Source organism: Hypanus sabinus, chromosome 4, assembly GCF_030144855.1.
Source record: "Hypanus sabinus isolate sHypSab1 chromosome 4, sHypSab1.hap1, whole genome shotgun sequence".
In the NCBI taxonomy this organism is placed as follows: domain Eukaryota; kingdom Metazoa; phylum Chordata; class Chondrichthyes; order Myliobatiformes; family Dasyatidae; genus Hypanus; species Hypanus sabinus.
In genome coordinates this window covers 74381429-74408089 of record NC_082709.1, presented here as the reverse complement: position 1 = coordinate 74408089, position 26661 = coordinate 74381429, and the positions used below count along the sequence as shown (strand labels likewise).

The following is a 26661-nucleotide window of genomic DNA, read 5'->3' as shown; positions in this document are numbered from 1 at the left end:
CCATCACAGGCAGCGGCAGCAACTGAACCCCACTCATCCCATCGCTGGTGCTGCAAGGCGAAGCGATAACCACTACGTTACCACGCACCGTCAGTGCCGAGAGGCGGTGAGATTATGTGACCATTTAAACATGGGTTAAATAGTCCTCACATTTAGCCCACATCACTGGGTTTAGTAGCAACTGACTGCACTTTCCAGAGCTCAAGACTTTCAAGGACTCTTCATCTTAGGCTCCCAACATTATTTATTTATTATTCCTTTTTATATTTCCATAGCTTACCTTTTGCACACTGGTTGAACACCCAAGTTGGTGCAGTCTTTCCTTGATTCTTTTATGGTCATTATACTATTATTTGGAGGCCAGTGGTGGCGTAGTGGCATCAGCGCTGGACTTCGGAGCGAAGGCTCCCGAGTTCGAATCCAGCCGGCTCCCTTGCATGCTTTCCACCCGCGCTGGGTTGAGTGCTGAGCTAGCGACTCAGCCTCGTAAAAAGAAAAACTAGAGAATGCTACAGAAATGCCACACGATGAGCAATCACCAAAAAGATCGGTGCAAAAAGCTGGTCATGACGGCAACCCGATGACTCCACCAGGAGTTAAGGGAATTCTTGTTTATACTATTACGGCTTTATTGCAAGCAACTTAATCTCTAGACTGGACAAAGCATATACATACTTTGATAACAAATTTCCTTTGAACTTTCAACATCATTTGAAGCTAGGTGAGCACCGATTCAGGAGGAGATTTTTTTCAACAGCACAGATGCTTGCCAATGTAAACAAGCCCATCTGACATTCCTCCCGAAGTTGGATATCATCCCCACCCCTCCTTCTCCCGAGGATCGAATTCCCAGGCCCAATTTGCAAGTTGTGGTGAATCAGCTCATTTCACCCAGCTTCCACACCAGGAGAGTTGGGGAGGATTTACGGAACTGACATAGGAATCCCAGGCTAAACGACTGGTCTTTCCTTGTGATAGCAGGCTCATGTGAAGAGTAGCTTTGAAACCTAGTGCAGCTTTACAGCTGATGGTTACAATTCTCCAGAATATTGGTTAGGTCTCACTTGGTTAATGGCCGACGCACTGTAGGAAGGATGTGGTCAGAGAGCAAGGTTCATCACAGGAATGGGCCCTTCGCTCCAATGAACTCTACACGAACCATCAACCACCCAATTACACTAACCCTACATTAGTACCACATTTCTTCCCCCTTCCTCTACTCAGGTCCTACCCTTCCCCTACACCACGGGCAATTTTCAACCCACACATCTTTGGGGACACGTGGTGAAACCACATCACCCAGGTGGGATGTTGGGGCACCCTCGTGGTCACTGGGAGAACGTGCAAACTCCTTAGACGGGACCCGAGGTTAGGACTGGACTCTGCACGGATTGAGTCTCCAACCTCCTGACTCCACAAAGGCAGTGGTACCAGCTGAACCACCGAGGTCCCATTTGGAGTCGAGGCGCCTGCTACCCCTTGAGTGAATTCTCTTTGTCCTTAAATTTCCCTAATCCCTTCCAGCAATTAATTTCAATCCGTGTTCCCTCATTATCAACTGGCCTCTGCTGCCTTTTCACTCATATCCTTCATTATTTTATACATCGCACCGTCTGCCCTCGGCCTCCAAAGTAAACAATTCCAGCCACAAAAGACCCTCTGCACACCTCTAGCTCCTCAGCCCTGTTGAACTACATTGTGAAATTGCTACTTTTCTCATAGTTTAACTTTCTTATGCTTGTTTACATTGTTATATAATTATCTATATACACTCAAGTTTTCAGTGAGTTTTTCCAGTGGACACAGTTGCCTCTGTGCTTTCTGGAAACTTCTTTGTTTCGGGGGTGGGTGTCACTTTACTTCAATCTGGTGATTTAATTGGTTAAAAAGTTACCGATCGAATTTCCTGCTGTCAGTAGTGTGGGATAAGAGGACCACACTAACTTTCTCTTTCCCAGCTCTGCCCCCTTTCCTTGGTCATTCTTCTCCTTTCCTCTTCTTCGCTTTTGTAACACTTCATAAAAAGATTGTAAGCAGCAAGCTTTATACCTCATTCTTGACTTCTGAAGAAACTTCGGATCTCAAAAGCATCAGGATCCAACAGCCCTGACGAAACTACTGTGTCCTTCCTTTCCTCCAAACAAACTTAGCCGCTGCCTTCCGAGAGGCCGCCCCTCCAAAACACAACACTTTCCAGAGGCGCAAATGACCACAGGGGAATCAGGGTGCAGAATTGTTATTTTCTGCGCAGTTTAACTTCCTATACGTTTCGATTTTTGTATAATCACCTATATATATATGCAATTGTTCAGTATATCTTCCAGTCATTATGGTATGTGTTTAATCCTTTTCGCTCCTTATGGAGCATAGGGTATTGTTGTTTCTATATTTTTCTGGAAACTTCGTAATTTTCAGTAGCAAGGTCACGCCACTTCAATCTGGCCATTTTATAGGTTAATTGTTATCACTGGAATTTTTGTTATCTCGCCTCTGTCTAGTATTGGAGTATAAAAATATTATGGAGTATAAAAGTTGTATTATTTGCTGTGTAACCAAAACTATGTAGTCAGCTTGCTATACATGTAACCAGAATGAAATCTTAGGAATGTAGAAGACAATGGTGTGTTAAAGGTAGCTAAAGAGATGTAGATTAGAACATTGGTCCGTTCTGAGTTTGCTATTATTTTGCTCAGTTCTGAGATTGCTATTTGCTATGCATGCACCCAATTTAGTAGGAGAATGAAATCTTAAGAATGTAGAAGACAATGGTGTGTTAATGAGAAAGGCAGCTAAGAGATGTAGATTATAACATAATTAAGTCAATGGGACATACGTGTGGTACGTGTGAAACTGGACCAGGAGATTGCTATAAAAAATGCTGTGTCCAAAGGATCGGTGGGCAATCAGCGACTAGCTCAACGACTGTCTCAGCTTTGATTTGCAAATTAAAGTTTAACCCTTCTTGAAGAATCTTCTGTGTCTCTTGGTCGTTTCTGGGGCACGGAGAAACCACGACACTAGGAGACTGTTCTCACAACTTCACTTTCCTGTCTGTTTTTTGCTCTTTATTCGTGACTTCCACAGAACCATCAGGATCCTGGATGAGAGAGTGGGGAGGAGTCTCACCAGGACACTGCGTGACTGGCGTGGTTCACTTACAAGGAGAGATCGGACCAACTGGGCGTGATTTTCTCAGAGGTAATGCAATAGAGGCGTAATAAAATCATGAGACTGATAGATAGGGAAGCAGTCATAATCCTCTTCCCGTGATGGTGGGACGGAGGTGGCCTGGAAGGGACAGAGGGGGAGGAACTTCCACAGAGGGTGGCCGGTATCTGGAACGTGCAGCTAGATGAAAAACATAGCACTTACAAGGCATCTAGACAGACACTTGAATAGTCAAAACACAGGAGGCTATGGAGCTAATGAAGGCAAATGGGATTAGTATTGTTAAGTACAACGTTTGGCTGAACCGTGTACCACCACGACATCACAGGGCCACACGTCCCACGACGCCACACGCCCCATGACGCCACAGGGCAGTGTACTTCCATGACATCACACTCCACAACCTGTTCATCGTGGGCAACAAATTTTGGCAGCACACTCACCCAGGTCAGAGTGCTCGGTGGCGTGCGGTAACCAGAGTTACTCACCTCGAGGAAGGCCTGGACTGCAAATGCTGTATCCCATAACTGAGATCCATTGGTACCCTGGGGCAGAGGAACAGAGGTTTCAGTGTGAGTCTGTGAGCACTCAATGCCCTCCTACTGACAGCCTGATGGTGATCTCTTGCTCAAACTGGGCAACGATCCAAAATTACAATGTTTAGGAGAAGCAGATACCATTTAGGTATCCAGTTACTGCTGCACAGTAATCAAACCCAGGGAAGTGGTTAAGTGGCTGAGGCTTTACAAGGCATTGATCAGTCTGCACAGAGTATTGTGAGCAGTTCTGGGCACATTATGTGCTGGCTTTGGAAAGGGTCCAGAGGAGGTTCATGAAAATGATCCTGGGAATGAAAGGGTTAACATACAAGCAATGCTCGATGGCTCTGGGCCTGTACTCACTGATGTTTAGAAGAATTGGGAAGGTTGGGGGTGGGGGGGGGGAATCTCATTCAAACCTGTCGAATATTGAAAGACCAGATAAACTGGACATGGAGTGGATGTTTTCAATAGTGGATCAGAGGGCAAAGCCTCAGAATACAAGGGCATCCCTTTAGATGAGGAGGAATTTCTTCAGCCAGACGGTGGTGAATCTATGGAATTCATTGCTACAGACGGCTGTGGAGGCCAAATCATTTGGTATATTTAAAGCAGAGGTTGATAGGCTTTAGATTAGTCAGGGTGGCAAGGTTATAGGGAGAAGGCTGGTGAGTGGGGTTGAGAGGGATAATAAATCAGCCACGATAGAATGGCAGAGCAGACCCGATGGGCCGAATAGCCTGATTCTGCTCTTCAGTCTATGTTAACCAACTTGGTTATGACCCAGTTAAACCGAGTTTCCACTCCAGTTTCAGCAGCCTGCAAGCTGGTTCTCTTGGCCATCACCCGTGGTGCATTCCTGGTGGGCAGAGATTATGAAGCATGATCTATGACTGGTGGCAAGACAACCGCAACTGAAACACAGAGCTGGGATTAGAGTGGAGCAGAGCTCAGAGACAACAAGAGGCAGAAAGCATCGAGGGCAGTTGCATACAAGTCCCTGGACATTTACAGTGCAGAGAGACATGTCCAAGTAGGGGAATTAGATACACAGCAGATGCTAGAAATCCAGAGTAACACACACAAAATGATGGAGGAACTCAGCAGGTCAGGCAGCATCGATGGAGAGGGATAAACAGTTGACATTTTTGGCAGAGACCCTTCATCAGGATTGGAAAGGAAGGGGGTAAAAGCCAGAATAAGAAGGTGTGGTGGGGGTGGTCGAGGAGCAACTAAAATATAATGTGATACTTTATTTCAAGCATAGCACTGTAAATAGTAAATAGGTCTGGGATTGTCAAAACATTTTACGAGGACCAAACTGCTGACATATAATGGAGATTGGAGCTTCATTTTGACGTACAGATGGCAGAAGAGTAATGCACTCTGTGACACTACTCACTGGTAAATGCAGTGCCAGTTTCATTTGTTCTTTCTTTCCAACCGATCGGAACAGTTCCCAGGATATCCACAGGGCATTTTGAGGAGATCAGAAAATGGTAGCCAAGTTCATAATGATTAATATGATTAAAATAAAATAATTATTTACCTGCATCTTCAGTCCATCGAGGCCAAGCCTGCCAATTGAATTTGAAGCTGGCATTAACAAGACATTGTTGGGATGTTTGGGGAAGTCCCACATCATCTACATTGCCTGCACCTTACTCCAAATTTACCATGTTAAGACCATAAGGCATAGGAGCAGATTTAGACCATTCAGCCCATCAAGTCTGCTCTGCTATTCCATCATAGCTGATTTATTATCTCTCTCAACCCCATTCTCCTCCGTAACCTTTGACACCCTGACCAATCAAGAACCTGCCAACTTCTGCTTTAAATATACTCAATGATTTTTCCTCCACACCTGTCTGTGGCAATGAACTCTACAGATTCACCATTATCTGGCGAAATAAATTTCTCCTCCTCCTCCTCCTCTCTGTTCCCTAGTATTCTGAGGCTGTGCCCTCTGGTCCTGGACCTCCCCCATATAGAAGAAACATCCTTTCCACATCCACTCCATCTAGGTCTTTCAATATTCAAAGAGTTTCAGTGGGAATCTCCCCCATTCTCCTGAACTCTGGCAAGCGCAGGCCCAGAGCCATCAAACGCTCTTCATCTGTTAACCCTTTCTTAACCCCAACACACAACTGACCGAGTCAGAGGGTTATACGTTATGGAAACAAACCCTTCTACAGGTGCGCAGTGTAGATCATCCTAGCGTTCTGTGTCACTGTGTGGTACCGGAGCTGCATGGTGGTGGTCCGGAGGGCTTTACAACGGGTGTTTAAAACTGCCCAACGCATCACTGGCACCGGCCACCAGCCATCAACAACGTGTATACAGAAAGGAGCCAGAAAAAAGCCGTCAATATCATGAAGGATCCCACCCACCCTGCTTATGGACTGTTAGTCCCACTCCCATCAGGGATGAGGCTGTGCAGCATCCACACCAGGATCACGAAACTCAAACACAGTTACTTCCCCCCAAGCCGACAGGCTGATCAACACCTCCACCCATTAACCCACCCACCACCATGACACACACATCAGCTAGTATCATTTTATCTGCAATACATACAACCAGTCTCTGTATATAACAGTTACCTGAACATCGTGTCTTATAGGATTGCTTTTATATTTATTGTGTTTTACGCTTTTTGTATTTTATTTATGCTACATCAGATCCACAGCAACAATCATTTTGTTCTCCTTTACACTGAAAGGAAAAGTGACAAACAATTTTGAATTTTAAATCTGCAGTCCAATCAGTCCATGCCAAATAAGATTCCTGTCTAAGCTAATTCCATTTGCCTGCGTTTGGCCCAGAACTCTTTCCCATCCATGTAAATGTTGTTAATACACCTGCTTTAACCACTACCCCAGGCAGTTTATCCCTTCCGTAGACCAGCTGCTGGGTGAAACGTTCCCACGCAGGTTCAGACGAAATCTCTCCACCTCTCACCTTAAATATAATTCTCCTGCCCTAGGAAACAGCCTGGGTGCATCAACCTTGTTCACCGACTGAATTCACAATTAGCAAGCAAATTAATTATTAGTGATAAGTAATGCTGAGGCTTCATAAAGCATTGGTCAGACTGAATTTGGAGTATTATGAGCAGTTTTGGCCCCTTATCTAAGAAAGGATGTGCTGACATTGGAGAAAGTCAAGTCACTTTTTATTGTCATTTCGACCATAACTGCTGGTACAGTGCATAGTAAAAATGAGACAACGTTTTTCAGGACCATAGTGTTACATGACACAGTACAAAAACTAGACTGAACTACGTAATAAAAAAAACACAGAAAGCTACACTAGACTACAGACCTACACTGGACTGCATAAAGTGCACAAAAACAGTGCAGGCATTACAATAAATAATAAACAGGACATTAGGGCAAGGTGTCAGTCCAGGCTTCGGGTATTGAGGAGTCTGATAGCTTGGGGGAAGAAACTGTTACATAGTCTGGTCGTGAGAGCCCGAATGCTTCGGAGCCTTTTCCCAGACGGCAGGAGGGAGAAGAGATTGTATGAGGGGTGCATGGGGTCCTTAATAATGCTGTTTCCTTTGCGGATGCAGCGTGTAGTGTAAATGTCCATGATGGCGGGAAGAGAGACCCCAATGATCTTCTCAGCTGACCTCACTATCCGCTGCAGGGTCTCACGATCCGAAATGGTGCAATTTCCGAACCAGGCAGTGATGCAGTTGCTCAGGATGCTCTCAATACAACCCCTGTAGAATGTGATGAGGATGTGGGGTGGGCGATGGACTTTCCTCAGCCTTTGCATAAAGTAGAGACGCTGCTGGGCTTTCTTTGCTATGGAGTTGGTGTTGAGGGACCAGGTGAGATTCTCCATCAGGTGAACACCAAGAAATTTAGTGCTCTTTACGAGTCCAGAAGAGATTCACAAGAATGATCTCAGGAATGAAAGGGTTAATAATGAGGAACACTTGATGGATCTGGGCCTGTACTCACTGGTGTTTAGAAGATACAGGGGGATCTCATTGAAACCTATTGAGTAATGAGAAGGCTAGACAGAGTGGATGTGGAGAGGATGATTCCTACAGTGGGTGAGTCTAGGACCAGAGGGCACAACCGCAAGATGCAAGGACATTCCCTTAGAAAAGAGATGAGGAGGAATTTCTTTAGCTAGAGGGTGGTGAATCCGTGGAATTCATTGCTACAGATGGCTGTGGAGGGCGTCACTGGGTATTCTTAAAGGAGAGGCTGATAGATTCTGGATTAAAAAGGGTGTCAAAGGTTACAGGGAGAAGGCAGGAAGGTGGGATTGAGAGAGGTGATGAGTTAGCCATGGGAACGTGGAGCAGGCTCGATTGCTCTTCCCACGTCTTATGGGAAGCAAATTATCTCTGTTGTGCACCTTTTCCCATTCAGACCTTAGCATCTCAACATTGTCAGGGAATGAAGTCACTGACACAGGGGGATGTAGGGCTCCTACCCACTGGCATGATCCCCAGCACGTGTAGGTCTCGGAATCAGGAATTTATTTCCAGCTTTGCCATCAGGGGTGGTGGTAGAGGCAGGTAGATTAGGAGTATTTAAGAAATTCTTAGATAAGACCATGGATGATAGAAAATGAAGGGCTTCTGTGTGTGAGAGGGAAGGGTTAGACTGAGTAGGTTAAAAGGCCGGCACAACATAATGGGCCAAAGGGTGTCTACTGTGCATCACGTTCAATGTTCCATATTCAGAACAACGGGGGCTGAAGGGCGATTTAATCGAGATGGATATAATGATTAGGGAGTATGGACGGAGTGAATAGGAAGGGCAGGGAAACCCCTAATTCGTGGCTGTGGGGGTGGGTGGTTGGATTTCAGTTATTTGGTGAAAAGTCTCATCACATCAAGGTTGAGTTTCAGGCCATGTGCACAGATACAAGCATGCAGAGGTGCAGATGAAAACTTACTTGTAGCAGCATCACAAGAGCAGCAGTTAAAATCTACCCAGATATACACTTGGAGCCTGATCTGAGAAACAATGTTTGTTTAGTGGCAAGGGTTGCCGTGGATTCTAAGATGCATCTTCTTGTATCAAGGTATTGCTTAACATACGAGTATTCAGCATTTGATGCTGTGGTGTACGCCGAGCTTGGCAACTAGCCTGCAGACATTTCATCACCAGTCGAGGTGACGGCCTCAGGGCGCAGTTGTTGGTGTCTCTCATTGGGCCCCAGTTCACTTGTCTCAGTCCTGATTGGCTACCCCTTCAGTTGACCTTTGAATTCTATTGGCTGACATTTCTTTGGCTCTTAGGGATTTGTAGATGGCGCCTATTTCGATATGTTTGTTTACGGAGTTACCACGCTTCTAAAAATCCTCGTGCCTGCTTGGCGTTTGCCTGTGCCGGATCCTCCGTGGTGTCCCAGGTAACCTGATGTCCTTCTCAGTCTCCATGTACCAAGATCAGCGACAGTAGATCAAGTCTCCGTACCGCTAGTCTGTGTTCAGGTAAACGAGTTGAGAGTTTTTGTCCTGTTTGGCCATCGTAGTTCTTGTTGCAGTCTCCTCGAGTGATCCTGTACACCACTCTCTCCTGCAGCAGGCTTATTCTGATTGTCGAAAGTCACTTTGTCACGACTGGCTAATTTAGAAATTGCAACTGCTTTTCCCATTGGTTGACTGCCTTGTGTCCGGTTTCAACTATCCTGGGTATATAAAGGGAGCACATGTGGGTGGGAGAAAATAACTGTCTTAAGTTTTTGCAGTTCCATACGAAGGTCTGAAGTATCGATGGCCTTAGATTACATGCTTTGTGTCTCGTTTTCTAATCTGTTTAGTCAGTTACTTAGTTGTTTGTTCTCTTAATCTGTTACGTATTGATTGTCTTAATCTGTTACTCATTCATTTGGTTTTAAGGATGGCTCATTTCATAGTCGTTACATGAAATCTGACTAAAAATTTGGTAGAAATTTGGGTAATTTTTTCCAGGAAGAAGATGCCAATATTTCAGAGGGAGTTCAGCATTTGGTTGAATATTCAATTCCAGTAGTTTTGTTGTTGTTGTGTTTTCTAAGCGACTAATCAGGAGCCAGTACATTCTGTGTTACAGAATGGCAAAGTGGTGGATGCGGACTTGCGGAGGGAGATCCATTCCATTTCAATTCGCACACCGGACCAACGGGTCAGATTGCTGAATTTGAGGACTCCTTGCTTCAACGCAGAAGGAATGACTCTGGTATTGACCCCTGTGACCAATGGGGGAAAATTACCTGGCTTCTCGCGTTTTGGCTTTCTGTTTTGGGAGAGCTAGGAGGGAGTATTCTATTTCAGCCACAGATGGTAACAGCCTAAAGGGACATTAAACCTTCATAGCCCAGCTGGAGGAAGTGCTTTAAGGGCTGGTATTTCCCTATGTATGATTTATATAATTGGAAAGTCCTGACTCTTAAAGGGATTTCCCCACCTGACAGAGTGTTGGTGTAGGTGGTACGTTGAGTACAGGTACGAGGTGCAAGGCGGACAGCCAGTGTGAGCAGGAACTGTATTCTGGGATGGCTGTGTCTATGCCAAGTGGTGTCGTAAAGCTGGGCACTTACTGAATCTGCAGTCCCTGAGCCCACCCGTGGTTCCCACAGGGCGCTGCAGTTGAAATATGGCACATACTTATGCCACCCCAGTGCCCTGGATGCGCACCTTGTCCATGCTGGTTGGTAAGAGGGCTATTACAAAGGAAGGAAGTTTTGAATGATAGCCATTCTCTGCATGGCGTGGCCAGGCTGTCCCTGGAACTGATCTCGATGACCTGCTCACAGAGGACAGAGGCACTCGTACATTATTGTCACCCACATTGTCATTATTGTCACCCACATTGTCATTATTGTCACCCACATCTCTGACGGGTCAGGTGATGCCACTCACCTGGTTGATCACATCCTGGGAGTCAGGGTGTAACGTTAAGTGACAGGGGGCAGCTCATTGGTTATTAAACTCCAGGGTGGGGCTGGTGAACTACTGGAGTACACTGGGAGGTGACCATTGGGTTTATAGTACTAGGTATTGTACTTTCGTGTTGGCGCGTGGCCAAGTGGTTAAGTCGTTCATCTAGTGATCTGAAGGTCACTGGTTCGAGCCTTGGCTGAGGCTGTGTGCGCGTCCTTGAGCAAGGCACTTAACACACATCGCTCTGTAATGACACTGGTGCCAAGCTGCATGGGTCCTAATGCCCTTCCCTTGGACAACATCGGTGGCGTGGAGAGGGGAGACTTGCAGCTTGGGCTTCCATTACAAAAAACTTGCCCAGGCTTGTGCCTGGAAACTTTCCAAGGTACAAATCCATGGTCTATCGAGACTAACAGAGGCCTACACACACATTGTACTTTCATGTTTTATATGTAACTTAGGGAGTTCGTGTGAGTCATGCTAGTTTGAGGGAGGATCATCACATTCGCAACTTTCGAGGGGTGGAGTGTGCCTCATTCTTATTGTCGAAAGTTGCTTTGTCATGGTTAGTTAATTTCAAAACTGCAGGTGCTTTTCCCATTGGTTAACTGCCTGGTGTCCAGTCTCAGATCTCCCAGGTATACAGAGAGCAGGTGTGGCAGGTTCAGTCGCTCTCCCTTTGTTTAAGGCCAGTGGTGCACACGACTAGTGGGAGGGTATGCCGTGCATGTCTTTTTAGCAAAGTATGCTTGCTGAGTGTCTATTGGTTAAATATTCAGATTTGTCGTTTCTGTAACTTGGGGAACATGAAAGTTTGGTCAGATTTTTACTGCGCGTTAATAAATAATTAAATACCTATTCTCAGAGAGTGCTTTCTGTATCGCTTGCTAAACCCGCAAAACCTGATTCAGCATTGCTTTTGTCACTTGAGACAAGCTTGCCTTAAGGTTGCTTTCGGTTTGTGCGCGATCACGATGTCGGCAAAAGCCTACATGAACATGAGCACTTCCAGAGAGAAGCACCAACAACCGCGCACTGAGGACGTCACCTAAAACGGTGACGAAACATCCACAAAAGCTAAATTGCCAAGTTCGGTGAACTCCGCCACACCAGTGCCTCAGCCCAGGCTCCCCACGTTCACCACCATTACACAGCACGCTACAACGGCAAGTGCACTTTCCGCTGCCTCCTGTACTTGTGACAATAAACCTGTCCGAATACAACAGCATCCGCCTTCGTTTCAGATCTTTTCTCAGCCTTCCCTCACCTGTAAATAAGTGCGTAAGCAGCTAAACAGTAGTTTAATATGCAAAAGTGACAATTATTTTCTTTTGGGGTAACATTCTGGTGGAAGCAATCAAATGAACCCACCTCTTAACAATGAAAACAATGATACACCAAAGACCAAGATCTTTACAAACACTGGGCTTCCAAAGTAGAATTGCCTATTCTGTGAATGCCAAAGCCTCCAATTCTCCGAACAACCTTCTTACAATCTTTCAGTCCTCATGGCATCACTGGTGATGGACCCAGAATGACTGGACCCAGAACACACGCACGTTCACAACTCAATCGCCCTTTATCGTACTGGTGCACAAGGAGAAAAGCATGGCTCCTGTCACCCACACTGTTCTGAAGCCAGGAGAGTAAATGCAAGTCTGGTACAGAATCGGCTTATCAGCTGCGGATATTGACCATTTGGTAAATTGTGTATGTTTGAATTCCTTACTTGCAAGATTGATCGCCTTTCACAACAGAGGTGTTAAAAGTCAACAGAAACTACAAGCTGACAGGTTACTAAAGCAATTGTCCCTTACTTGCTGAATGCATTTCCTATCCCTCCTCATATTCCTACCTCACCTGTCTCTGTTCTGGCGCCCCCTAATGTATGTTCTTTGATGATGATTACACACGGCCACAGTCATTGTCTGCAGTAAGCAAGGTTGGCTCCAGTGGTCCCACTTCAAAGGCCTCTCTTGACTACAAATGCCCCAGGCTATCCTTGCCTGGATACTGTCTTTAACCCCTGCTTTACCGCAACTTCCGCATATGCCTTTTAATCGCCTAGTTAAAAACTAACTGAAAGAACTCAATGTTTTTAAATAAGTCAGAGGTAACAGTATTAACATAGAACATGACAGGCCCTTTGGACAAACAATATGTGCCGACCTTTTAACCTACTGATCAATCTAATCATGACTGATTAGTATGATGATAAACCTGACCGTGCCCTCCTCCATAACACTCCATTTTCTATCATTCATGTGGCCATCACTGAGCTTCTTAACGTGCCTAATGTGTCTGCCTCTACCACCATCTCCAGCAGGGCATCCACCACTCTCTGTGTAAAGAACTTACCTCTGTCATCCTACCCCTAAACTTTCCTCCAATCCCCTTAAAATTATGCCCCACGTATTAGCTATTTCTGCCTGGGTAAAATGTCTGTGGCTAGTCATCCGACCTGTGGCTCTTTTCATCTTGTATACCTCTGTCAGACATCTTTCATCTTCCTTCGCTCCAGAGAAAATCCCAGCTCGCAGAACTCACCTTCATAAGACATGCCCTCTAGTCCAGGCAGCATCCTGGTGAATCTCCTCTGCACCCTCTCTGAAGCTTCCACATCCTTTCTAGAACGAAGCAACCAGAACTGAGCACAACATTGCAAGTGTGGTCTAACCAGGGCTTTATAGAGCTGTAACATTATTTCATGGCTCTTGAATTCCATCCCCCACCTAATGAAGGTCAACCCACCATACGCTTCCTTAACAACCCTATCAACTTGCGCAGCAACTTTGCAGGATTTAGGGACGTGCACCCCAAGTTCCCCCTCACTGCTGAGAATCCTGCCATTCTTCCTGTATTCTGCCTTTGAATTCCACCTTCCAAAACGAACCACTTCACACTTTTCTGGGTTGAACTCCATCTGTCACCTTGAATAGGCATGGGACTAACGACCATCTTGGGTCAACCAAAACAGAAGTCAACAAGCAGATGACTGGTTGTTAGGTACGCCTCCACCCCATTCTCACTTCAAGTCCAGCTGCTGCTCTCACCCCAGAGTAATCTCAAGAGACAACTTACCAGAGATAGTCCGGGATGCGAGAAACATGTTCCTGGAAAGCAGGAGACTGGGGACCCTCCACGTGCCAGCGAACCAACATGTTGATTGTTTTGGAGATCTGGAGGACAGACAGAGTCATTAGTAATCTGAAGCATAAAGAATGTCGCTGGAAGTGACCCTGTCCCCAGTGACCTCCTCTTTCGCAAGGACAACTGAGTACAGGGACTGTCACCATCTTACCAACACTTCCAAGCAAAATTCCCATGTTGTGTGCACAGTGTGCAGAGAGTAATCCACGTTCCGTTTACCCGCATGGATTTGTTGTGTTTTTTTAAAACATGCTTTCCTTGGTGCCAAAGCTCCTGTAGGGTTGATTTGCTCTCCGTGAACCAGAATGAAACTTTTACAGAGAGTATTAGCAGAGAGTACGGCAGATCCGGGCACAGTGGGTGCCGGCTTATTGGGTTCCCCTCTGGTTCTCATCTCTCAGACTTTGGGGAGGAGCTGAACAAATGCTCAAGCTAGAAATTAGTCACAGACGTGTACGAGTTTAAACACCACTGATGCAATTCCTGCATTTAATACATAAAAAGGAGACGATGAACAGTGGTGGAGAGAGCCCAGTTCATCACAGGCAAAGCCCTCCCCACCTTAGAGAACATCTACCACAAGAAAGCAGCATCCATCATTAGGGACTCCCACCACCCAGGCCGTGCTTTCTTCTCACTGCTGCCATCAGGGAGGTGGTACAGGAGACTCAGGTCCCACACCACCAGATTCAGGAACAGTTATCCTTCAATCATCTGGCTCCTGAACCAGTGTGGAGAACTTCACTCACTTCAACTCTGAACTGATTCCACAAGCAATGAACTCATTTTCAAGGACTCATGTTCTCAGCATTATCTACTTATCTATTATTATTTTGTATTAACATAGTTTGTATGTAGTTTTTCACTGATTCTATTCTTTGCTCTACTCTGAATGCCTGTAAGAATCTCAGGGAAGTATATGCACTTTGCTAATAAATTAACTTTGATCTATAAACAATTACTTGGAAATTAAAAGAAAAACACATTACTACCTCTGCGGAAAGGCCTGGAACAAGCGAATGAGATCAGAGGCATTACAGAATGTAACTTGAGGGTGCCAGCAAACAGTCGCACATTCCAGCGTACAAGGTGCTTGCAAATGAGCAGCAGAGCCCCTGTGTTCATTAAAGTCAAAGGAATATTTCTTTTCCATAATAAACATAGCTTCACTTGCCACATGTGCATTAAAACATACAGTGAAATGCATCCTTTGTGTCGTATCGAGTCAGCAAGGATTGTAACACATACTCAATACTGGAGGAACTCAGCACATCGGGTAGTGAATGAACAGTTGGTATTTTGGGCCAAAACCCTTCACCAGTACATTCCTCAGGCGAGGATAACATGTGGGGCAACACAGCATGCTCACAGCTCACTAACCCTAACCACACAGAAACCCTACAGCACAATACAGGCCCTTCGGCCCACAAAGTTGTGTCGAACATGTCACATCTTTGGAGTGTGAGAGGAAACCGGAGCTCCCGGAAGAAATCCACGTGGCCACGGGGAGAATGTACAAACTCCTGACAAACAATGGCGGGAATCGAACCCCGATCAGTGAACACTGGCCCTGTAACAGTGCTACACCAACCTCTAGGCTACAATGCTGCCCCATCAACTTAGTGAAAAGATTTCCCCAATTTCACTCAAATATATCAAGTTTCAGTATTTAGCTTATTCACATTATTTAGTAACACGGACACACGGATTTTTAAATTTATGAAGTCGATACTCTGCAAATATGTTCTGAACGGATTAATAAAATTAGGTTGCCATCCAAGATTACAGCCACCTGTCACAAATTATAAATTTATATTAAGAATTACAGAGCTAATGATTTCAAGAGCAACTAAACACATTTTGTTAAACATTTGCTGTACCTTGGTGAATGGGTAACTGAAGATTTTCAATATATTGTGAACATTAATTCTCAGTGTACACTTAGTACAATTCCTTTCCTTCTGAGGTCTGTTATTTCTAACGCCAAGGATCCTACATATCATCAAACGGCTTTAAATACAAGAGAGGCACAAACTGGGGGACAGCAACAAACTGACCAATTAAAGCTGAGATATGCAGAAATTTCATCTCTCGGGGTAATTAATTGCTCAGTGGTGTTAGAGGGCAGATTGCTGCAGATACTTAAGATGGAGACATAAACATTTGAATGACTGAGGAATTATGGGGAACTGGCTCAAGGGAGGCAGAGGCCCTTGTGGATCAGTGATCCTATTGGACAGTGGGAAGGCATGCGGGCCCTGATAGCCTGCTCCTGCTTTCTTGCGTCCTTTACTTGCACTTTGCACGTTCTCCCACGTTCCCTTTAGCTCGCTTACACAGAAAACAAACATTGCCAAACTATGTCTACAAAATGTCTACTTAGCACTGACAGGGTCCAAAGGTGTGTACAGTCAGCAATACACTAGACGGAGGTGTACAAGATGACAAGAGGCATAGTTAAGAGTGGACAGCCAAAGACCTTTACCCAGGACAGAAATGGCTAATACAAGGGTGACTGGATGAAAGTTTGGGGGGGTGGGGGTTGTCAGTGGTAGGTTCGTTACAAAGAGAGTGGTGGGTGCTTGGAACATCCTGTCAGGGGTTACAGTAAAAGCAGATACGTTAGGGCATTTAAGAATTTTAGATAGGCACATAGACAATGGAAGAATGGAGGGCTATGTAGGAAGGTAGATAGATCTTACAGCAGGTTAAAAGGACAGCACAACATTGTGGGCCGAAGGGCCTGCACTGTGATGTAATATTCCATGTTCTATGATAAGCTATGTGCCAAACAAATATTTTGAGTTTACACATACCGGCCCGATGCTAATACACTTTGTGAACCTGTCGTCAGCCATGATGTGGTCGTAGAGCTCTGCCACCGCCCGCTTCCTCAGGCCTGTGCTGTGGTATTCCTCGTACACATTGAGCAAAACTGCAAAAGAGAGCCCAAATTTAGCAGCACGTCACACACTAAACGACTGGATGAAGGATTACCTTTACCTGGGACATGTACAGTATCACCAAACATACACTCACTCAACTGCGCCATTTGCATCTTTGCTTGCGATGCACTGGGGGGGGGGGGGGAGCCCGCAACTGCCACTGCACTCCCGGCACCAGCGTAGCAATGCCCACACCCCACTAACCGTAACGGATGTCTTTGGAATGTGGGAGGAAACCAGAGCACCCAGAGGAAACCCACACGGGGACGGCGCGAGCGTACAAATCCCTCACCGTCAGTGGCGGAATCAGAGATCGCTGACGCTGTCGTAGCGCTACACGAACACTGCTGCAGAACGACACACTCACATCCACGTTTACTCATGGTGGAATACTCTGCATGGTGGAGGAGGAAGTGAGAAGGAACCGAGAAACCTGTTTTTAAGCAGAGCTTCAACATTTCCTTTCCAATTACAGGGAAAGCTCTCCCTACCACGGAGAACTTCTGCAAGGAATTCTGCCTCGAGCACCCATCCTCATCCAGGCCTCGCTGCTGCCATTGAGGAGGAGGAGGTACAGGAGCCTCCAGTCCCACACCACCAGGTTCAGGAACAGTTATTACCCCTCAACCATCCGGCTCCTGATCCAGTGTGGATAACCTCACTCAGCTCAACTCCAAGCTGACTGCACAGTCTATGAACTCCCTTCCAAGGACTCTGCAGCTCCTGTTCTCACTATTTATTTATTATTCGTGTTTGTATTTGCACAGATGGTCTGTTTACACGTTGATTGTTAGCCAGTCTTTGTGTGTAAGGAATTTGTACGCTCTCCCCATAACCACATGGGTTTTCTCCAGGTGCTCCAGCTTCCTCCCACATCTCCAAAGACACCAAGATCATAAGACAGGATTAGGCCATTCAGCCCATCAAGTCTTCTCCACTCCCCCCATCTCTGTTCTAAAGGATTATCCTTGTATCCGGAGGTTGTTCCTGCTGGTCCTGGATTCCCCCACTGTAGGGAAGATCTTCTCCACATCCACTCAGTCTAGGTTTTTCAATGTTCCATAGGTTTCAATGAGATCCCCCCTCAATCTTCTAAACTCCAGCGAGTGTCGGCCCAGACACATGGGTTAGTAAGTTAATTTTTACGTGGGTGTAATGGGGCGACGCAGGCTCTTTGAGCCAGAAGTTGTTGTGTTACCATGTTGTGTCTCATCGTTAAAAATCAATAAATAAAGTAAGAGCCACTATTCAGTTAGCTCTTTAGATAACTCAGTCCTTGTGCGTTGTTAAAGAGCCTCAAGTCATAATGACTGGGTTCTGTTTCTGATCAATAATAGTCAAAGGCCAAGCTCCTGAAACACGTCTCCAGGAAATTACCTCACCTTAGAAGGAGAAAAAGATCAGACCAGGCTACCTTTTCATAGAGAGTGTTAAAAAACAAACATTGAACATTGGCCGTGTTACCTAAAAACAAAGGTATGTTCAAAACAATTGCACACTGGAGAACTGAAGGAACTCTCCATACCGTATGCCGCAGTGAGGAGCTTGCTGTGAGGTGTGTAAAGGTCACAGACCGCCACGTTGTTTCGCTGGGCAGGCCAGTCAATGGTCTCATAATCCTCAATGTAGAGCTCCTGCAGTAACACAAGGTCGAATGTGTCAGTGGTTTGATGTCCTCCCTAGGGTCAATAGTCACAGCACACTTCAGCACACTAAACAGGCCCTTTGGCCCATTTAGACTGTGCCAAACTTTTATTCTGCCTCATCCTGAAATTACCCTACTGTCCATGTATTTCTCTTAAATGTAAAAATCAAACCTGTACCCACCACTTCCACTGGCAGCTCGTTCCACACTCACACCACCCTCCCTTTAAATATTTCACCTTTCACCCTTAACCCATGACCTCTAGTATCGTCCAACCTCAGTGGTAAAAGCCTGCTTGCATTTACCCTATCTATACACCTTGGTGTTAGACAAGGGGGTGTTTTCTGTTGTTTTGTTTAAAGTGTACAGTGAAACAATATTACAAAAAATAAGAGACATCTTGGGAATCAAAGTTGGCACTGAAAACATCAATAATTTCAGATATGTGGATGACACTGTGTTAATTGCAAGCTTAGAGAAAGAACTACAAAGCTTAATTGATATAGTTGTTGAAGAAAGTGCAAAAATGGGTCTATCAATTGCAAAAAGACAGAATGGATGGTGATATCCAAAGAGAAGGAGAATCCTATTTGCAGGCTGAGAATAAATGGGGAAGACATAAAACAAGTACAGAACCTTTGCTACTTAGGAAGCTGGGTGACATCAGATGGCAGGTGCGACATGGACATCGAAAGAAGAACAGGGATGGCAAAAGACACCTTTACGAGAATAAAGAATATACTGACCAACACTAAACTAGGCATGACAACCTGCCTCAGAGTACTGAAATGTTACGTTTATCCAGTTATGTTATATGGATCAGAATGTTGGAGAATATCTAGCAACATGAGGAAACGAACTGAAGCAGCAGAGATGTGGTTTCTGAGGAGGATGCAAAGAATATCATGGATGAAAGGAATATCTAACGAGGATGTCATGAACAGAGCAATCACAAAAGAGAAATAACATATGAGATCATGAAAAGGCAAAGCAACTTCATTGGACATGTGATCATGAAAGAGGAGTTGGAATGCACAGTAATTATGGGAAAGATTGAAGGGAAGAAAGCAAGAGGAAGGCGAAGACAAATGACGATGGAGACAGCAGCCAGAGAACTGGAAATGAATACCAATGAACTGATCCACTGGACCCAAAACAGGAGTGTGTGGGCCACGGCTGTCAAAGCTCAAACTGGGCACGGCACCCGATGATGATGATACACTTCATAATTTTGTAAACCTCTGTCAAATCTCCCTTCATTCTCCTTTGTGCCAGGGAATAAAGTCTTAACCTGTAACTCAAGTCCCAGTGTGAAAGTTTCTGTGAATTAAGAGTCAGCAATGAAACAACACACAGTCTGCAATGACAAAGACGACACGTCAGTGGCTCCACTGCGTTAGGAGCTCGAGGACATTCTGTATGTTACAAAAGACACTTGCAAACTTCTACAGCTGTGCGGTAGAGAGCATTGTGACTCTGCATCACAGCCTAGTATGGAGCTTCCAATGTGCAGGATTGCAAGAGGCCACAGTATTACAGACTCAGCAAGTTCTGTCATGGCCATAAACCCACCATACAGTCCACGCTCTCCTCTCAACTGCTGCCATCAGGAAGGAGATACAGGAGCCTCAGGTCCCACACCACCAGGTTCAGGAACAATTATTACCCCTCAACAGTCAGGCTCCTGAACCAGTGTGGATAACTTCACTCACCTCAACTCTGAACTGATTCCACAACCTACAGACTCATTTACAACAACCCATGCCCTCAGTAATATTTAATTCCCAATATGAGTTAGTTTTTTTTGTATTTGCATAGTTGGTCTTAATCTGTACATTGGTTATTTGTCAGTCTTAGTTTGTGTGTAGTCTTTACATTGATTCTATTGTACTTCTTTACACTATGAATGTCCACAACAAAATGAATCCCAGTGACATGGTGACGTATACATATTCTGATAACAAATTTACTTTGAACTCTGCCCTCCATCGAGGCCGCTTTCAAGAGGCAATGCCTCAAGGAGGCAGATTCATCACTGAGAACCCTCACTATCCTGGACTTGCCCTCTTCCTGTTGCTACCTCTGGGGAGGAGGTACAGGAGCTTGAAGACCCTCACTCCGTGATTCAGGAACAACTTCGTCTCCTCTGCTGTTCGATTGCTGAACGGTGGCTGTTCCTTGCTTTTTTGCGCAATTTATTTATCTCTGTAATTTACAGTAAATTATGTTTTTACACTGCAGACAAGTCAACTAACTTCACGTCACCTATGTCAGGGATAATAAATCTGATTCTGACTGTCATTGCGAAAAACAACGTGATAACTTCGGCAGAAGAGCTCTCAAGAATGTTCAAGTTCAATGTTCATAGTTCAAGAATGGAACTGAACTCCAACTACTGGAGGGCTTTGACTTTTCACGAGTCCCCATGCACAGATTCCAGAAGCACTCAGAAGGCTGGACAGCATCAGTACTAAAAGAGAGAATGGCAGTTCTGAACTGGGTATTTGGGGTATAGTGCATGCATCTCACTGAGAGAACGAACTCGAACATGGAATTGTCAAGAGGAAGGCTTGTGCCCGGTACAATATTCAGCTCAGTACATTCCATAAATACATTACCTCCCGAAGTTAACGTTCAGGCTGACATTGCTGCCATTCGACACCGAGCTTCCAGCCCAACATTCGCAACTCCCGTCCAGTTTAAACGTTAACCTCAAGATATGGAAAGCGTTCAATAGAAAAGGCAAATATTAACCCTCTGCACATTTGGGGGTGGGGTAGCTGTAGGTACCTGGCGCAGGCTGAGAATCAGCTCGTCCTCCTGTGCGGTGAGACGCTTAGCATAGCAGTAGCTCATGGGGAGGTAGACTTGTCGACAATGACACCACAAGGTGGAGGGGTGAGCCGGCACCCATCGAGGGAAAAGCCTAAAATACACAGAGGCTCAGGTACAAGTAAAGCATTTTAAACACGCGAGTAAAACACAAGGCCTTAAGACACTGGAGCAGAATTAGGCCATTCAAACCATCGAGCCTGCTCTGCCATCATGGCTAATTTATTATCCCACTCTCCTGCTTTCTCCCTAGATGCCCTTATGAATCAAGAACCTATCAAGCTCGGCTTTAAATGCAGTCGGCCCTCCTTATCTGCTGATTCCATATGTGCGAATTCAACCAACCACGGACTGGTAAAACCCGGAAGTTCTCTCTCCAGTACTCGTTGTTTAAGCATGCACAGACTATTTTTTCTTGTCATTATTCCCTAAACAATACAGTATAACAACTATTTACATAGCATTTACTTTGTATTAGGTATTATAAGTAATCTAGAGATGATTTAAAAGTACAGGCAGTCCCCGGGTTATGAATGAGTTCTGTTCCTGAGTCCGTCTTTAAGTCGGATTTGAAGTTGGAACAGATACATCCGGTATAATTTAGCGTCAGTTAGTCAAACGTTTGTCTTAGTATATAGTATATATTTTACCTTTCTATGCATACAAAACACTTAAGAAACATACGTATTTCAATAATTAAACCACTGCGTTGCTTAGTAATAATTGTAGCTTTCATTGGGGCAGGGCCCTTCACATGCTCCATTAAAATTGTTCCGATCGTTGACCGACTGTAGCCTCACGCTTTTTCAATGACCGATGGTGCTTCACCTCTTTCCGATCGCTTTATTACTTCCACTTTATTTTCAATCGTGATTGTGATTATTTTCGTGAACAGAAACACTGTGGATTCAGAGCTGCACCGCTGGGTCCTAATGTCCACTGCACTGAAACAGGTTAAATAAAGTCCGGGGTTCCGCCGGGTCCTAAAGACCACCGCACTGAAACAGGTTAAATAAAGTCCGGGGTTCCGCCGGGTCCTAAAGACCACCGCACTGAAACAGGTTAAATAAAGTCCGGGGTTCCGCCGGGTCCTAAAGACCACCACACTGACACAGGTTAAATAAGGGATGAGCATCCATGTTTTTTGGTATGCTGGGGGGGGGGGGGGGGGGGGTCTCAGAACAAATCCCCACCGGGCCGACTGTATATGCAACATCTTGGCCTCCACAGCTGTCTGTGGCAAAGAATTCCACACATTCACCCCCATTAATAAGTGACCCCTCAATTCAGGAAAGATTCCAGAGGAATGGAAAATTGCAAACGTCACTCCACTCTTTAAAAAGGGAAGAATGAAAATTACAGGCCAGTCAGGCTGACCTTGTAGTCCATTGTTAAAGATGAGGCTTCAGAGAACATGGAGGTGCATGATAAAATGGGCCAAACTCGGTATGGAAATCTTGCCTGACAAATCTGTTGGAATTTCTTGAAGAAACAACAAGCAGGATAGACAAAGGAGAGTCAGTAGATGTTGGTTATTTGGATTTTCAGAAGGCCTTTGACAAGGTGCTACTGAACAAGATAATAGCCCAAGGTATAACTGGAGAGATACTAGCATGGATAGAAGATTGGCTGACTGGCAGGAGCAAAGAGTGGGAACCTTTTCTGCTTGGCTGCATTGACCAGCTGTGTCCCACAGGGTTCGAGTTGGGACCGCTTCTTCACACGTTTTATGTCAATGATCTGGGTGGTGGAATTGGGAGCTTTGTGGCCAAGTTTGCAGACGTTAATCGATAGGTGAACGTTGAATGATAGGTGAAGGGGCAAGTAGTGTTGTGGAAGCTCGGAGTTTGCAAAAGGACTTAGACTGGGAGAATGGGCAAAGGGGGAGCGGGGATTCTTGCTCGCTGCTTACGCGCGGGAGGAGGGTATCTTTGGGGTTCTCACATTTAACTGTTGTTCATTCTTGGGGCACTTCTCTGCTTTCATGGATGGTTGCAAAGAAAAAAGCATTTCAGGATGTGTATTGCATACATTTCTGACATTAAATTGAACCTTTGAGATTAAACTTAGTGCAGAGAAGTGTATGGTCATGCACTTTGGCATAGACTATTTTCTAAACTGGGAAGAAAATTCAGAAATCATTGGTGCGATGAGACTTGAGAGTACTTGTGCGGTATTCTGTAAAGGTCATCTTGCAGGTCCAGTCAGTGGTGAGGAAGGCAGATGCAATGCTAGCATTCATTTCAAAAAGACTAGCTTATTAAAAGCTAGGATGTAGTTCTGGAGTTTTATAAGGTATTGGTCAGACCGCCCTGGGAGTATTGTGAGCAGCTTTATGCCCTTTATCTAAGAAAGGATGTGCTGGCATTGGAGAGAGTCCAGAACTATTCCGAGAATGAAAGGGTTAATGTACGAGGAGCATTTAATGGCACTAGGCCTGTACTTGCTGGAGTTAAGAAGGATAAGGGGGTATCTCATTGAAGCCTATTGAATACTGAAAGGCCTAGATAGAGTGGACATGAAGATATTTCCTGTAGTGGGTGAGTCCAGGACCTGAGGGCAGAGCCTTGGATTAGAAAGATGCCCCTTTAGAACAGGGACAAGGAGGAATTACAAGAGCCAAAGGATGGCCAATCTGTGGAATTCACTGCCACAGATGACTGTGGAGGCAGCATCTATGGAAAGAAGCACAGTCAACATCTTGTGCCAAAGCCCTTCTGCAAGCCCCGGCCTGCTGAGCTGCCCTAGCATTTTGTGTGAATTGCTCGGCTTTCCAGCATCTGCAGGTTTTCCCTTGTTTGTGATTAGGGGTTGATGGGTTTTTCGATTAGTGAGGACACCAAACATTACAATGAGAAGGCAGGGAAATGGGGTTGAGAGGGTTAATAAATGGCAGAGCAGACGATGGGCTGAATAGCCTAATTCTGCTCTCATGTCTCACTAAAATAACCAATTTAATAGTATTCAATTGATTGAATCTGATGAAAGTATCCATTTGAATTTTTTGTGTCTTCCTGACTTCAGATTGCATCCTCTGCTTTATTAATACAGGTTTTAGTACTGCACACAGCAACAACAATTTGTATCTACGCATCCTCTTTAATGCAGCAAAATATCCCAGAATCATTCAGAGGAACATCAGGACTAAGGGAAATGTCAGGGAGGGCCACAAAAGCTCAGTCCATGAGGCAGACAAACAAAATCAAGAGAAACTGAGGTTTATGGAGAGGGAACCCTCAAACTCTTGGGGAGCTGAAGACGAGTGATGGAGTGATCAAATCAGGCTAAAACAAAGAGTTAGATAAGCTTAGATATCAGATGGTCGCACGGCTGCAGGAGATTGCAGAGTGGAGGTACCAGGGAGGGGATTTGAAAACATGATGACTTTTAAAATAACGGACATTTCTAAAACAAATACAAAACCATGCGAGTTAGCACATGGACAGAGCTTTAAAAGACTTTAATTGAAATATAATCAGTGTGCACGAGAGGGATTAAAGAAATAGTTTCAATAAAGTTCTTGTTTTGACCAAGGTTTGTTACATAATAAAATTGACAAGAGTCACACCTTTTTCATTTTACACTAACTATGCAAACTTGAAGCTTTGTCACAGGACTCACCACATCTCTGGAAACAGCGTGTTCATCCCCTCCCAGCTGTAGACATTAAGGACAGCTAACCAGAATTTACCCCAAGACGGAATTCCAACTGCACCACCTGAAACCAGAGGAAGACGATTACAGAATGAGTTTCACGCTGTCTACAAAAATTCCCAATGACAGACAATAACTTAAAAAAATACTCTTGACAGGAACAAGCAGTGCACTGCATTCTTGAAAAGTGAATGTACTGGGAATGTACGTCAGGAATGGAGTCTGAGGGAATTAAGAATACCCAACTCTGAAGTAGTAAGTTTGAAGTTTATGACAAAGTGAATTTTATAAAATGTTTAACCACAGCGACAAAGGCAGCAGTGATGACACACAGCATTTCAGAATCCACCACAAAAATAGGCCCTTCAGCCACATTCATCAGGAGTTTGGCCAGCTGCCTACCATTTGATTTCATCTGGGCAATCTCCCGCTAAACCAGGGGTTCCCAACCTGGGGTCCACAGACCCCTCGGTTAATGGTAAGTCTCCATGGCATAAAAAAGTATAGGAACCCCTGCCCTACATCTTTCCTGCCACAAACCTGCCTAAATGCCCATTATAAACACTGTAATTACACCTGCTTCTAGCACTTCCTCTGACAGCGCACTCAGTATACCCATCACCATCTCAAAGGAAATTTATCATCAAGGTACATATATGTCACCATATACAACCCTGAGATTCATCTTCCTGCAGGCTACAGTGGCGTTAAGAAAACACCCTCTCCCTCAATGTCACTAAAACAAAGGAGCTGGTTGTGAACTACAGGACAGGCTAGCCCCTATTGATATCCATGGATCTGGGGTTGAGTGGGTGAACAGCTTTAAGTTCCTCAGCATAAACATCACCGAGGATCTCACGTGGTCTGTACATACCGACTGTGTGGTGAAAAAGACACAACAGCACCTCTTTCACCTCAGACGGTTGAAGAAGTTTGGTATGGGCCCCCAGATCCGAAGAACTTTCTACAAGGGACACAATTGAGAGCATCCTGACTGGCTGCATCACTGTCTGGTATGGGAACTGTACTTCCCTCAATCGCAGGACTCTGCAGAGAGTGGTGCGGACAGCCCAGCACATCTGTAGATGTGAACTTCCCACTATTCAGGACATTTACAAAGACAGGTGTGTAAAAAGGAACCGAAAGATCATTAGGGACCCGAGTCACCCCAACCACAAATTGTTCCAGCTGCTAGCATTTGGGAAATAGTACCACAGCATAAAAGCCAGGACCAACAGGCTCTGGGACAGCTTCTTCCACCAGGCCATCAGACTGATTAATTCATGCTGACACAACTGTATTTCTGTGTTATATTGACTGTCCTGTTGTGCATGCTATTTATTACAAATTAATATAAATTGCACATTGCACATTTAGACAGAGATGTAATGTAAAGATTTTTACTCATGTATGTGCAGGGTGTAAGAAATAAAGTCAATTCAATGAAAGATCACACCATACAGGATGGAAATCCAATGTGGAAAAAGATAAACTGTACTAATAAATAATATTTTTAAAAAGAAATAATAATAAATATCTAGAACATGAGATGAAGGGTCCTTGAAAGTGAGTCCATATGTTGTGGGAACAGTTCAGTGACAGGGCAAGTAAAGTTATCCCCAATGATTCAAGAGCCTGATGATTGAGGGGTAATAACTGTCCCTGAACCTAGAAGTATCGGTCCTGAGGCTCCGTACCTTTTTCCTAATGACAGCAGAGAGAAGAGAGCATGGCCTGAATGGTGGAGCTCCTCGACGATGGATGCTGCTTTACTGTGAGATCTCTCCATGTAGATATGCTCAATGGTGGGGAGGGCTTTATCTGTGATGG

The 26661-nt window shown here is 44.9% G+C and overlaps 1 protein-coding gene across 2 annotated transcripts in view; it reads right to left on the bottom strand.

The window, feature by feature from the left end:
• The window catches only part of lss (lanosterol synthase (2,3-oxidosqualene-lanosterol cyclase)), a 122243-nt gene that overhangs the window by 53564 nt on the left and 42018 nt on the right, over positions 1–26661 (bottom strand). For both annotated transcript variants that reach the window (XM_059967423.1, XM_059967422.1), the window contains 7 exons: positions 24799–24895; positions 21136–21271; positions 18226–18334; positions 16572–16690; positions 13687–13784; positions 5257–5284; positions 3657–3713 (listed from right to left, as the gene is read on the bottom strand). In XM_059967423.1, the coding sequence (XP_059823406.1) occupies positions 3657–3713; positions 5257–5284; positions 13687–13784; positions 16572–16690; positions 18226–18334; positions 21136–21271; positions 24799–24895 (644 nt within the window). The remainder of the gene's footprint in view (positions 1–3656; positions 3714–5256; positions 5285–13686; positions 13785–16571; positions 16691–18225; positions 18335–21135; positions 21272–24798; positions 24896–26661) is intronic.